General features: G+C 40.5%; 1 protein-coding gene across 3 annotated transcripts in view; it reads left to right on the top strand.

Moving 5' to 3' along the window:
* Zdhhc17 (zinc finger DHHC-type containing 17) overlaps nt 1–15,087 on the top strand; it is a 65,024-nt gene that overhangs the window by 19,667 nt on the left and 30,270 nt on the right. For all 3 annotated transcript variants that reach the window (XM_028758998.1, XM_028758995.1, XM_028758996.1), the window contains exons 2-5: nt 2,215–2,318; nt 4,218–4,340; nt 13,676–13,753; nt 14,291–14,435. Coding sequence is in view for 2 of the 3 variants with exons in the window: in XM_028758995.1 (XP_028614828.1) it covers nt 2,215–2,318; nt 4,218–4,340; nt 13,676–13,753; nt 14,291–14,435 (450 nt within the window). In the remaining variant the exon portion in view is untranslated. The remainder of the gene's footprint in view (nt 1–2,214; nt 2,319–4,217; nt 4,341–13,675; nt 13,754–14,290; nt 14,436–15,087) is intronic.

Raw genomic sequence — 15,087 nt, 5'->3', positions numbered from 1 at the left:
ATCTGTTGTTCTTATTCAGTTAAAAATAAGGATCTGTCCCGTACACACGCTACTGCAGATGGCCAGGCTTGCAGAATCTTTCTATGCGCTTGAGAAGTGGGACTACTTGGACAATAGCACTAATGATTGTAGTTGTATTTAAATATAAAAATCAAAACCAGAGAAGCCCAAGTATGTGACTATTGTAGAATGTCAGGAATACATTGAAGCCATAAATCAGCCATACTAGAAATGGGACAGATAGATGGCTGTAAGAAAATGGGTAATATCTAATCTTGCATATATAAGTCTAATTCAATCATGTTAAATGAATCTCAGAACTTCAGGAAAGTTCATCTACTCCAAAGGATGTAAACAGGAAAATTTCAAAAATAATATAGTAGGAAAATACTTATTTTAATTAATTAACTAATTAATTAATTTTTTATAGACAGGTATTCTATGTAGTCCTTCCTGGCTGTCTTAAAACTGACTATGTAGACCAGACTGGCCTCAGATTCAGATCCACCTGCCTCTGCCTTAGAGTGCTGAGGTTAAAAGTGTGTGCCACTACAACCATCATAAATGTTATTTTAAGTAGGGAGAATTTTAAAATAATGTCCACTGCCATGGGAAAATAGTTAATAATATATTGCAAATATTGTCCTGTAGCTAGAAGTACTCATATCCTCTTCAAGAAATGAAGAAATGTTAATTGAGTAAAAGGGTTTTTTTTTAGGGGGGGATGTTTTTTGTTTGTTTGTTTGTTTGTTTGTTTGTTTTTTTACCAGAATCTCTCTAGTGTGTAACTCTGGTTGTCCTGGAACTTGTTATGTAAACCAGGCTGGCTTTATTCAGACTCAGAGATCAACTGCCTTTGCCTCCCTAGTGTTGGGATTAAAATGTTTTTCAATATGAGAAAAAAAAATCCCATCCATTCTTTTATTTCTTTTTGGTGGTACATGTCCAATGCTAGTATTGGGGAGGTTGAGGCAAAAGCATTGTGAGATTGAGGTCAGTCTGGCCTACCCAGTGAGACTCTGAAAAAGAGGGCACTAGTATCCGGAGAGGCTCTGCTGTGCTGTAGGTACTGCGGTGATGCGTGTTTGTGCCCTCCCGTGTATCTTAAGCCTAGTGCTGAAGAGGAGTTTAGACGGGTATGTGGAAAAGGGGCTCCTCGGCACAGAGCAGAGAGGTTGTTAGCAGGACTCGCCTGAGAGTTCAGCCGTCAGGGAGGTAACACTGCCGCGTGTTGTAATATGTCCGTGTGTGGAGTGCCTAGAAGCTATCGTGAGAATACCAGGCGGTAAGAAATGATCGGCCCTAGGATAGGTCCGTGCAGCTCCAGCTGTGTGTGGTCAGCCGTTGTTGACTGAAGTGTTACCGGATGCAGTTAGACTTTCTGCTAGAGTTGCTTATTTACTTAGAACCCTTAGGAAAAGCTAGTATCTGAGAAGAGATTTTTGCTCTTTGTTTTGTTGTTGTTTTGTTTTGTTTTTTTTTTGACCATGCTTTTTCTATATTTTTTTAGATTATTTATTTATTATATGTGAGTACACTGTAGCTGTCTCCAGACACCCATATGAGGGCATCAGATCTCATTGCAGATGGTTGTGAGCCACCATGTGGTTGCTGGGATTTGAACTCGTGACCTCTAGAAGAGCAGTCAGTGCTCTTAACCGCTGAGCCATCTCTCCAGCCCCCTGTTGTTTTGTTTTTGAGATAGGGTCTCATTATGAAGCTCTTAGTGTTTTAGAACTTAATGTGTAGGCCAGCTAGCCTTGAACTCGAGAAGATCCGGCTGTCTGGGATTAAAGGTGTGCTGTACCATGCTTAGAAGAGGAATACTCTGGGATGTCTTCCTCTGAGAGACCGTGTGAGCTCTTCCCTTTATTAGTTTCTTAGGGTGTCGGGGGCAGTGCTGGAGCTCAGGCTATTCTCCAGTTGTAGAGGGGCGAAGAGTTGGCACAAGAGAATGAGACTTTCACAAAACCTAGAGTTGAATGGTATGAGAGACAGTTTCTAATTTACCGTTAATTTGTTATCACAGCTTTTTTAGTTTAGGGGATGTATACGTGGGTAGATTTATCATTTGACCATGCTTTTTCTCTAGAATATGGATTTTAAGCATAATTACTTCAGTAATGAATATTTGTCAAATAGCACCAAAATAAAAGTAATAACATATTTTCTGTGGTTTTCATTTCTTATTTACATGCGTTTTCTCTTTAACAGGAAATCAAACCACAGAGCCATTATAACCATGGCTATGGTGAGCCTCTTGGGCGGAAGACTCACGTCGATGACTATAGCACGTGGGACATCGTCAAGGCTACACAGTAAGGTTTCTTTTTTTTCCTGAGTCTGAGTTACGTATTAGAATGCCTTGGGGGAAATGGCAGTATCTCGTTAATTATTGTAATTCTCGCCAGCTGTTAGCCTTTGGTACTTGATATTTTGTGGAAATTTATTGTTTTGCTTTAAGAATATTAAATGTAGACAACTAGAAAACATTTCCAACTTTAAAAATCATGGGATTATATCCCATATTTCCTATCCCTCAACCAGGTACACAAATATAATAGTTAATGTTATGTATGCATGTAGATTTGCTATACTAAGGGATATTACAAAAATGTTCAGAATGTGGTCTTTAAAATGTCAGGTTATGTTGGTCTGTGAGATTGAACAAGGAAATGATGGATGACTCTAAGAATGTTGTAAGTCAAATCATTTGGAAGTTGAAATACAACAGATGTTTTTATCCGCAGACAGGAGAAACATGAATTGAGTCCTTCAGCATTTTAGAATTGTTGAAGCAGGATGTAAAGTGAGGAAGATGACATTGTCTGGGTGGTGGCACACACCAGCCTTCAGTGCTCAGCCTTCAGTGCTCAGCCAGGGCTCTGTGCAGAGGGAGAGACTGCAGGAGTTTGTGAGGTCTGGGCCAATCTGAAAAAAGCAAAATCAAACATAGAAACCAAAGAAACAAAGATTGTCAATGTACAGTTTGTCAAATTTATTTAGGTTACTTTTTGTGTTATATAATTCCAGAGATCTAATATTTTGAGTAAGAAAATGATGGTATGTAGCTTGTTAATGGAGTTTTGGTGACTTATTTTCTGTTTTTTTTTTTCTATTTTTTTGTCTATACTTCAAATTTTTCACAATTAAATTATGCGGCAGCAGGGATTAGAGGGGTGGTGGCTTGGTGGTCAGGAGCCTGCTGCTCTTGGTTCTTAGCACCCATCTGTAGGATAGCTATAACTGTAGGTCCAGGGGGATCTGATGCCTCTGACCTCTGCAGTACATGCACACACGTGTATGTACCTACCACATACATACACAGTTACAGTTAATAAAAACAAGTCTTTAATAAAAGAAGACATTAACAGGCTGGCTAGATGGTTTCTCTGGGACTCAGAGAGTGTCAGCAGAGAATGACATCAGCAAATACTGATAAAATAAAAATAAATCTTTAGACAGTAAGTTTTGGTTTTGGTGCACAGTGATGAGGGTCAGTCTGTGCATTTGCCTTCTTCGTTAGAGGAAAGCTTCTTCCTGGAGCTTTCTAGGGGACCTTCCCTAGTTTGTCATGGATTGACCCAACTCTCAGGACTTTCTACCCCAACACAAAAGTTTTATTTGCCTTCAGGAATATAGCTAAATTTATAAATGGAGAATCCTAGGGTTCATATAAAACAGCGTTTGTTCATGATATTCTCTTTTGTCTTGTGTATTTCCTATTACTTATTTTCTTAAAATTTAACATTTTTTTAACTTCTGTGTAATTTTAAAATCTGCATAGTTTTGTGAACTAAATTATAAAGAAACTGGCTGGTTTATGTTTTTTCTGAGATCTTTTTGTTTTGTACCTCATGAAATTTTACATTGTTACAAATGAAATATTTTAGAGTTGCAAAAAAAGGTTAGTAAAAGCAATTGAAGTTTAAAAGCAGTTAGTAAAAGCAGTTTAAGTAATGTATGTTTGAAAATGATTTAATTTGTAAGTATGACATGAAGCATTAAATCAAGTGTGATGTCACACAAGTGTGATTCTAGCAACTTGGGAGCTGAGGCAAGATGTTACTGTGGCCTTAAAGCCAACGTGGACTACCCTGTCCCATCCCCCACCTCCCCCATCACCATCCCCCAAAGCAATTCTTCGGAAAATACGATGCTTAGCTTTAAATGTTTTTAAGTACCGAGACCATTACTTTACTTGTTCTCTTTTCCAGATACGGAATATATGAACGCTGCCGAGAACTGGTGGAAGCAGGTTACGACGTACGGCAACCGGACAAAGAAAACGTTACACTTCTTCATTGGGCTGCCATCAATAACCGAATAGATTTAGTCAAGTACGTGTTCTGTGCTCTTCGTTAATAGGCTTTTGGTTTTTCTATTGCTATAACATTACTGAAATTACTTATAAGAAATAACAATTTCTAAAATCAGTACCTTTCATGGTGTTTATTCTGTATACCTAAAAGAAAAACAATACTCCCCAAAACCCATGTTTAACCTATTGAAGATTTACACGGATCGAGTCCAATAGAGTACTTTTGCACACGTATTTCTGTTTGCCATATTGTTGAGAAAACCCCATTTGAGCTGTAACAGTTGGCTGAGGAACTCAAGTAGAAAGCTTGACTGCTGCCCAGTGTCACAGAAAGGGAAGTGTGATCCGAGGGTAGAAAGGGACTGGAATTTATTCTTAGTGTGGAGTCTAGGAGGGAAAGCAGCAAGCTAAACAGTGATAGGTGACGTTCTTACATTCACAGCAGGCAGGGCTGTGTGATAAGTACTTACATTCTAAGTATGAAATGTCCTTTAGTGGATAGCTGTTTATCTTTAATAAGAAAGAGATGAGAGCCGAGTGATAGGAGTCTCTTAGCAATCTTTGATACTTTGGACCAAAGATATTTCAGGTGAAGATATGAATCTGAAACAGACCGCTTTAAATATACAAGTAAACACAGCACAGAGAGGGAAGAGCAGACAGACACTGAGGCCAAGGCAGGCACTAGCCACTAAATCCTAGAAGGTAACACAAGGCACAGCCGTGGAAGGCCTGATGTCCTGAGGGGCGGCTTCCTGTAGAGCATGCTGTTTGCTCTTTCTCCCTCAGTTTCTTGAGTCTCCTCTGTCTTGAGTATACTCTCCTATCTGACTCAGGTTGGGTAGGAGGCACTGCGTCCCGTCTTTATGAAGGGGACGTTCACTAGGGCGGATGTCCACATTGACAGATGTGCTTTTCTGTGCCACCCATCCCAGAGCCAGTGTGCTGTTTCTGGCTTTTGTCACTGTTGAGAAATCGATATAAGCGTTGTGTGTTTGAAGTTTGGTTTTGTTTGGCTCCTCTTACAGGTTTTCCATTTCTTCTTTCTGCAGTTTCACATGATATATCTACAAAGTGTGGATTTTATTAATCTTGAACTTGACTTAAAATAGTTTTGATCTTGTAGGTTTGGTTATTTGAATATGTTTGGCCCAGAGAGTGGGACTATTAAGAGGTGTGGCCTTGTTGGAGTATGTGTGGCCTTGTTGGAGGAAGTGTGTCACTGTGGGGTGGGCTTTGAGACCCTCCTCCTCGCCATGTGAGAGCCAGTCTTCTCCTGACTATAGTCAAATCAAGATGTAGAACTCTCAGCTCCGCCTGCACCATGCCTGCCTGGATGCTGCCATGCTCCCACCTTGATGATGATGGACTGAAGTTCTGAACCTGTAAGCCAGCCCCAATTAAATGTTGTCCTTATAAGAGTTGCCTTGGTTGGAAGCCAAAGCTAAGACAGTAGCATTTTTATCAGTTCTGGAAAAAATCTTTTTAGCTATTGACTTTTTTTTTCCTTCTCTTTCTTCCTCTAACCTTTCTTATGTACCTCCTTGCTCTCTCTCAAACTCATGGCCTAATTTTAATCATTGTCACCATGTATGGATTATATACATTTCTAAATAAATAAATGCAAAGTGCTCAGTCCATACAGTGTTAGTGGTATGTTTGTGATTTCAGGGCCGGCCACTCTGTCATGGATAACCAGCCAGTCCAGGGCTCTTCTCTGTAGAACACTGTTTGTCTTCTCCCAGGGTTCTTTAGTTCCCTGTAGTACTTCTAGGGTTGAGGTCTCATGAGCTCTTCCTCTTCCATGTCGGCATGTCCGTTGGTGTGCTCTAGTGTTTGGGTCATGTTTAGGCAGCCATGTTGATGAGATTTCATAGGTGTAGCTTCTCTGACACCTAAAAGATGCAATCTCTTACATGTCAGCAAACTTCCTGTTTCTTTAGTTATGCAATATTTCCACACCATCTTCTGCTATGATCCCTGAGCCTTAGGAGCAGGGATTATATCAGTTGTGGCTGGACACCAGGGATCATTTGTTTTCTGTGTTTTGATTGGCTGTGGCTTTCTGTAATGGCCTTTGTCTGTTGCAAGATGTTTCTTTAAAGAGGGGTGAGATCTATACTTACCTTCGGACATAAGGGTAAGCATTCAGAAGGTAGTTCTAAATTATGCTGGTTTGGTAAAGGGATTGTTATTAGGTTCTCCAAGATGGACAACTTTGCTATCCCTGGGGAGTTGGCTAGGTTTCTAGGAGGGGACCTAGCATGATTTTCATCTTGTGTGGGCCTGAAGTGAAAGAGCTGATGGTTACCAGCAAGGTATGGATGCTAATAGTGTACACTAAAGGACATTGTGCCATGCTGGTTATTGTGTTCCAAGGTATCATAGATGGATAAGGGCTGTTGGTTGTTTCCCTCCCTTGGAAACTTAGATGGAACCCTCTGGTATGGTGAAAACTTGAGTCCTCAGGGAGGAAGCTTTCCAGTCAGATCCAGTTCAGAGCTCCTGGGTCCTAAGCCCAAATGCAGTGTGTCTTCAGCAATGGAGACTTAGCTTCAACTTCTCAAAGGCAACAGTAGTAGCCTACAATGTTTAAAAGTCTCTTGAACAGCAGTGACCAACAACTCAATAGAGAGTATCTTGCACCTACTGTCGGAGATTTTGTTCATTGCTTTTGGGGTAAGCATTGGTATCTCAGATGGGAGAATTTAATTTCAACTATATGTGTATACGTGGACTTGATGCATTATATATAAATTTGGCGAATACATAATGTGATTGCTTAGGACCTTTTTAGACATGCTTACTGTTATTTTATCCCTCCCTCCTGTATTCTCCTCCGTCTCCCTCCCTAATTAAGTGCCTCCGCTGTCTTTCTTTGTACCTTGCCATTCTCTTTTGCTTCCCTGCCCCCACCATGGTCCCTTTTTACTTAACTGTTTAATGTAGTTACTCCAGTTATATACTCACATCTATAGATTTGGAGCTAGGATCCACAGATGAGAAACAAATTGCAGACTTGTCTTTCTGGGTCTGTTATTGCACTCAATATGATGTTTTCTGGTTCCCTCCATTTTCCTGCAAATTTCATAATTTTATTTTTATTCACAACTAGGTCGTCCACAGTTACACCGCATTTTCATTATCCACAGATCAGCTGGAGGATTTGGGTTGTTTGCATTCCCTACTCTAGAGAATGAAGTAGCAGTCAGCCTGGCTGAGGAAGTATCTGTGGAGTACGGTGATGAGCGAGTCCTTTGGACATGCTGAGGAGGGATATATAGGGCTGGATCATATGATAGACTGATTTCCACAGTGCCTGGACCAATTTACAATTCTTCCAGTAGTGAATGAGAGTTCCCTTTCCCCTGCGTCTTCTCCCACATCCCTCTCTTTGTTCTTGTTTGCTTTGTTGATGTTTGCCATTCTGACTGAGGTAAGATGAATTCTCAGAATTGTATTGATTTGCAGTTCCCTAATTGCTGGGGACAATGAGTAGTTTTTTTGAGATATTTCTTTTTGTTTGTTTGTTTTGGGGGCAGGGTCTCTCTATGTAATTCGGGCTGTCTTGTAACTCACTATGTAGACCAGGCTGTCTTTGAACTTACAGAGATCTACCTGCCTCTGTCTCCTGAGTGCTGGTATTAAAGGTGTGTGCCACCGTAGCTGGCCAAACATGCCTTATCCAGTTTTATTTCTTCTTTTGAAAACTGTTTAGATCTCAAGCCAGTTTCTCAAATGGGTCATATGTATTTTTTTTACTTTGTATTTTGAGTTATTTCAAAATATATATTCAATAGGATATTTATCATGTGTCAAATATATATCCAGCAAATATTCTATCTCATTTTGTGGGCTTCTTGTTTATTTGATTATTTCTTTAGCTGTCCTGAAGAAGCTTTTTGGTTTCTGTGGTTTTTCTTTGGAGTTGTTAATATATTCTCTCTCTCTCTCTCTCTCTCTCTCTCTCTCTCTCTCTCTCTCTTTCTCTCTCTTTTCCTTTTCCTTTTCCTTTTTCTTTTTTTCTTTTTTTGGTTTTTTGGTTTTTCGAGACAGGGTTTCTCTGTGTATCTCTGGCTGTCCTGAACTCACTCTGTAGACTAGGCTGGCCTCAAACTCAGAAATCCACCTGCCTCTGCCTCCCAAGTGCTGGGATTAAAGGCGTGTGCCACCACTGCCCGGCTGGTAATATTCTCTTAAGAAAGATTCTTCTGATCTCTTGGAGAAGAGCTGAATCTGCTCACCTAGGTTACAAAAGAGGTCGAAAATCTTGTTTAATGTGTGAAGTTTTAATAATTATATTTCTAGTACAGTTCCTTATGCTGTTCTTGACATTAGTTCTCAAGTCTCAAACTTCTCTGGAAAAGGTGCACTGAAAACACTCTGTGGATTCTAAACGGTTAAATGGTGAAGTCAACCAGATGGAGTCCAGAATCATCACTATACGGTGATGACCAGGGACACACAAAAGGACTCTAGACACATTAAAAGATGAGTTTGGATTATAGCTGCAGTTACAGTTTGTAGTCATGTCCTAAGATTCAGCACTTTATGCAGCTTTAAGTGCTTATTAGCACTTCCAGGAACAAAATTGCTTCCTTATTGCTAAAATATCTACTTGCGATGCTAACTAAACTCTGCGTTAGAAAACACAGTTTTTAGAGTGACATTTATGTGGCCCATCAACCATTGCTTTTGTTATAAGCTAATCTTTGATAATTGCTTTGGTGGCAACAGTTACCACCAATTCCATAGCCTTCTAGGGATTTTAAAAAAATCTGGCCTAGATTGATTCTAGTAGGTGTCCCTTCTGGAGAAATTTGTCTTGTAGCTATTGGCTTTTGTCTTTTATGTACCTGTTAATGTTCTTGTTCATTGGTAGTCCCTCTTCAAAACCTAGAGAACATTTGTGCCTGCAAGAACATTCTTTGATGATACCCTGTAAAATGAATTTTAAAGTCTTGCTAGTCCATATAAAAGACACACAGTCGAGGTGTTTTATTTACAATCCATACGCCTAGACTGGGCAGGTTTCGGAGCTGTTCTAACTTACATCCCAGCCATGTGTCCCTCGTTACTTGATGTTTCTCATGGTCATGTGCTCATGGTCCATCTCCTTTCATGGTGGCCTCCTCCTCCTTGGCCTTCTTTCTTCTATCTGAAAGCCTGCCTACCTCTATCTACTGGCCAATCACAGGCTTTATAGCCTTTTATAGACCAATGAACTTTGGGAGCAGGGTAACATAACATCACTTGGTGTATGGGAGGATCTCCGTGTCAGGGGGCAACCAGACCTTGGCGCTTAATATTTAGCATTTGAATCTATAGCACTACCAAACCAATCCCCTACCATAACCTTTTTTGTAGTATTGAACAGAGGTTTGAAATAAAAATAAATATATAAATAAGAGTGAGTTAGAAGGTGGTTCAGGAGTTAAGAGCACATACTGCTTTTGTAGAGGTCCGGCACCTATGCCGGCGGCTCCCTACTGCCTGCTTCTCCAGTTTCAAGGGAACTGACATCTTCTTGTAGCCTTTTCGGCACTTTACTCATGTGTATAAACCCACACACACCCACATAATTAAAAATATAAGTAAAGTCTGTACAAAATACGAGTTTAAATGCTTGTCATGTTGAGCTCAGGGCTTACATCTGGGGTGAAAATACCATCCTATGAAAACTGGTACTCTCTTGCAGGAGTTTACAGTGGAAGAAAAGTAATAGAAGTCACTGTTTTTGGAAACCGTCACCAAGTAAAAATGCCCCAAGATGTAAACTGTGTCTATAGAAAAGAGGGAAATTGTTTAAAAAGAGATCGCAGTTGAGGTTTTGAAGTAGTTTTTTGGCTTTAGATTCTAGTCTTTTTTTTTTTAAGGTTTTTATTTGTTTATTACATGTACATACACTGTAGCTGTCTTCAAACACCCCATAGGAGGGCATCAGATCTCATTGTGGATGGTTGTGAGCTACCATGTGGTTGTTGGAATTTGAACTCAGGACCCCTGGAAGAGCAGTCAGTGCTCTTAACCACTGAGCCATCTCACCAGCCGGATTCTAGTCTTTTCAAAACATTTTCAATCAGACACTTTAAGGACTGTCTGGAGCAGGGACTCTTATCTGTGAGATCATCAGCTTCTCGAGAAGGAAGAGAGAGTACGCTAAGAGACAGAGGTTTTGGAATTCAGTTATTTTTTTAATGATGCATAGCAGACAATATATTAAGGCTATTGCTACAACAAGATATTGCCACATCTCCTATGCATTGCCTCTAACAATATGCACAATGAACACAAATAATAAATTGCTAATTACCAAAGAAATGAGCATAGCAATAAACACACCATTCATTCATGGATTTTACGACCTGAGTCCTTTTGATGGTTTTGGGTTCCAGGTCCGGAGTCTGGGAAGGCGGGGTCAGGTTGTGGCTTCCAGATAGTTGAATTGATAATTTGACCTCGTAGGGTGCTTGACCACAAAGAAGCTGGAGGCATTGGTCTCTCGGTTAACTCTTTGATGACCAGGTGCTAAGGAGGCTTTGTGGGGAGGGTCACATTGGCCAGACATGGCTACAAGTATGATGAAGTGCTCCAGACGGGCTCCTCTTTTATGTTGGATTTAGCACCACTCGTGTCTGTTATCACCAGGCTCTAACCTCATCACAGCTGGTTATCACAGCACAACTTTTACTTCCAGACTTGTCTTTACAAGTACCAGACTAGTCTCTACAAATTTCCTATTACAAAATGGAATTGGTCCTGTTTAAGGGCCTGCTCCTTATAGGACTAATTCACACCTATGTAAACATCTGTGTTCTTTTTTTTTTAAAGAGTAATTTCTTATGTGTAGTGTTCTACCTGCATTAATGCATGCAGGCCAGAAGAGGGCACCAGACCTCACTACAGGTGACTATGAGCCACAGTGTAGTTGCTGGGAACCTCTGAGCCATCTCTCCAGCTCCCACCATTTGTGTTCTTAATAGAACCCAGGCATGGTAATGACACACCTTTAATCCAGCTACTCCTCCTCCAGGTCAGGTCGTGCTACAAAGTGATACATTGTGTCCAAAGAAAAAGGACTCCCACATCTTGGAAGTATTTTTTTGGTTTCTTTAACTCTGTTGCATGATGGAGAACTTGGTCCCTTTATTATACAATGTTTACAAGACCAGTTTAATGCATATTTATATGAAGCAATGTTTTCTGAATTAAACATGTAAGTATGGTTATATTAAGAATTTAGAACTGTGTGCCTTAAGAATGAATGCATTTGTTATTTAGAATGGCTTTAACGTCTGGATTATATGTATCTATCTATGTGTGAAGTGTTTACCTCTTGCCTTAAAGGCATTTATATTTCACTGCATTGATTAGTCCATAATTAGGCATCACAAAGAGCAGCCAGGTCTTGTTCATTCCCGAGTATATAAGAATGCTGTGGCAGCAGTGTATTAGGTAACAAAACTACCTTTTCCTGTTGAGAACCATGTCTTTTATAGCAAATAGGGCACAGTGAAGGATCGTCACCTTCTCGTTTATAGGTGGCAGCCTTCTTGTGTTGTCTGCTGCTAGATTTAATCTTTCCTCACCCTCTGAGGAAGGTAAAACTTAAAAAGTTGCTCTACTCAAAGTAGACTGTGCCTGGGCTGTTCTTACCTATTCTATGGTCAACGACTCGATTCCAGAAGTTTGTATGTTTTTCAGATCTTTGTGGTTGCCTGAATATCTTTTTATATGATTTGTTTTTTTTTTTTTTTTTTTTTTACTCTTTGGTTTTTTGAGACAGGGTTTCTCTGTGTAGCCCTGGCTGTCCTGCAACTCACTCTGTAGACCAGGCTGGCCTTGAACTCAGAAATCCACTTGCCTCTGCCTCCCAAGTACTGGGATTACAGGCGTGTGCTACCACCGCCTGGCTACTCTTTTTTTTTTTCTTTTTTAATTTTTATTCTTTACATCCATTGCATCCTGACCACAGCTTCCCCAACCCCTTTGCTTCCTAGTCTTCCCCACCTCTCCACTTCACCCACATCTACTCCTCTGTTTCTCTTTAAAAAAAAAAAAAAAGCCTTACAGGGATATTAACTGTAAAACAAATTACAATAAGATTAGGCACAGACCCTCACATCAAGGCTGGATGAGGCAATCTGTTAGGAGGAGAAGGGTCCCAAGTGTGGGCAGAAGAGTCACAGGTACCCCTCCCACTCTCACTATTAGGGGTCCCATGAGAACAACTATGCAACCATAAGGTATATGCAGAGGCCCAAGCTCAGACCCTGTCCGGGTTTGTGGTTGTCACTTCAGTCTCTGTGAGCCTCTATGAACCCTGCTGAGTTGATTCTGTGGGCTGTGATCTTGTTGCCCTCGACCCCTCTGGTTCCATCGTCCTCCTTTGTGGGGTTTCCCTACCTTCCCCCAGTGTTTGGCTGTGAGCATCTGCTCCTATCACTGGCGGGGTCTGCCTCTCTGATGAGAGTTGAGCTAGGCACTGACCTATGAGTATAGAACGGTATTGGTAGGGATTACGTCATTGACTTTTTTATTTCTCCAGTCATATGTGGTTGTATCCTAGGTCTCTGGGCTTACCAGCCTCTGGTTCTTGGCCATCCACATAGTGTTAGATGTGGGCTCCCTCTTGTGGTGTAGGCCTCAAGCTCTACCAGTCATTGGTTGTCCACTCTCAAGTTCTGCGCTGCCGTTACTCCAGCATACCCTGCAGGCAGCACGTATTGTAGGTCGAAGGTTTTGTGGCTGGTAGATATCCCAGTCTCCCTGCTGGGAACTTTGTCTGGTTTGGGCTCTCTATCACCCATTAGGAGACTTCATTAGGATCACTCTTAGAGATACATGGAGTTTCCACTGCTCGGGGATTCTACTTTGCCCCCTAGATGCTTCGCTTCCCAGTTCCAGCCGTCTTTCCCAGGACTTCCCCACCCTCCCAAGGCCACTTGCAAAATCTTTTCTATTTCTCCTTCTCAGGGAGGAGAAAGTTCCCTCCACCCCCTTGAGCCTTCTTTGTTACTTAGCCCCCCCTTCTCTCTCTCTCTCTCTCTCTCTCTCTCTCTCTCTCTCTCTCTCCCTCCCTCCCTCCCTCCCTCTCTCTCTTTTTCTCTCTCACTTTTAACTTTTAAACTTTCAACTTTTAAAAGCATTTTAAATTTTAAAAGCATTTTTTTCTTCTAGAACAAAAAGGTGATGTGTTTAATATGAAATTGTATTGAACATGTTTTTTAAACTTTGAAAAGACTGTTTATCTTCAAAAGGCACAAAGTAGGTTGATAGTGGAAGATGTTTGATTTTTCATATAATTTCTTAAAGATGAGAGCTCTATAAATTCCTACCAATCTTATTTTACAGATACTATATTTCGAAGGGTGCTGTTGTGGATCAGCTCGGAGGAGACCTGAACTCAACGCCGTTGCACTGGGCCACAAGGTTCGCGGTCACGTCTCTGTCGCCCTTCGCCTTAGGGTCCTTTATTTAAAAAAAAACAAAAAAGATAATGCTAATATTTGATATAGTTAATTGTTTATTTATTGCTGCCCAGTATTGTCTTCACTGGAAACAAAGTTACAAGTTGTTCTTAGGGAAGTATGCTAATCCAGTTGTAAATGGAATACTTTGGAAGTCTTTACATTTACAGTTAAACACGTTAGTTCCTGGGGGTTTTAGGATCATATTGGAATGAACTCACTTAGTAATTACTATGTTTTTGCTAAGTTATCAAAGCTGTCATTCCTGTTAAGACTTTCAAGAACAACCAGGGCTACACAGAGAAACTCTGTCTCGAAAAACCAAAAAAAAAAAAAAAAAAAGACTTTCAAGAACCATAAACTCCTTGTCTTGTTTTAAAGTAACTTCACAAAACACGTGATCAGACTTCCCATTATTACTTCCCTCAAGTATGTTCTTTCCCAGTCGACTGACTTTGAAATAACTTAATGTCTAAATGTTTGTCTTTCTGTTTTGTAGGCAAGGCCATTTATCCATGGTTGTACAGCTAATGAAATATGGTGCCGATCCCTCATTAATTGATGGGGAAGGATGCAGCTGCATCCACCTGGCTGCGCAGTTTGGACATACCTCAATTGTTGCTTATCTTATAGCAAAAGGACAGGTAAAGACGTCTTAATAGTGTGTATCTTCGTCATGTGTTATTAATGGCTTAAATGCCTGATATTCATAGCATTACATTTTTAATATCCGAAAGTACTTTAGTAGTTTCTGATGGATGAGGAGAGTAAAAAAAATGTATTTATTTTTGTACTGAGTTTTAATGTACTTAAAATAAGAGCAAATACCGTCATAAATTAAGATAATTCTGTTAAATGGTTTTAAAATTATAAGTGTGATAGAAATAAGTAGTGGAAAGTAAGGGAAAAATACATAATCTATTCTTTTCTTTAAATATTTCCCTTAAATATTGTCTTAATTAGGATTTCTGTTGCTGTGATAAAACACCAAGAGTGAAAGCAACTTGCAGAGGAGAGGCTTTATTTACTTACATCACATCCCAGTCCATCCCAGTCCTGCCTGCAGTCAGGGCCGGAGCTGATGCAGAGCCCGCAGAGCCCGCAGAGCGAGCACTGCTTACTTACTGGCTCGCTCCCTATGGTTTGCTCAGCCTGCTTTTTATAGCACCCACGACTACGAGAAGATCAGGTGTTGCACTGTCTGTAGTGAGCTGGGCCCTCCCACAGTAGTCATTGATCAAGAAAAGGTACCACAGGTTTGCTCACAGGTCATAGTCTGGGGGGGGGCAGGGGACA

The sequence above is a fragment of the Grammomys surdaster genome, unplaced genomic scaffold (genome assembly GCF_004785775.1).
Source record: "Grammomys surdaster isolate TR1022 unplaced genomic scaffold, NIH_TR_1.0 126271, whole genome shotgun sequence".
Classification (NCBI taxonomy): Eukaryota; Metazoa; Chordata; class Mammalia; order Rodentia; family Muridae; genus Grammomys; species Grammomys surdaster.
This window is presented reverse-complemented; position numbering and strand designations above follow the sequence as displayed.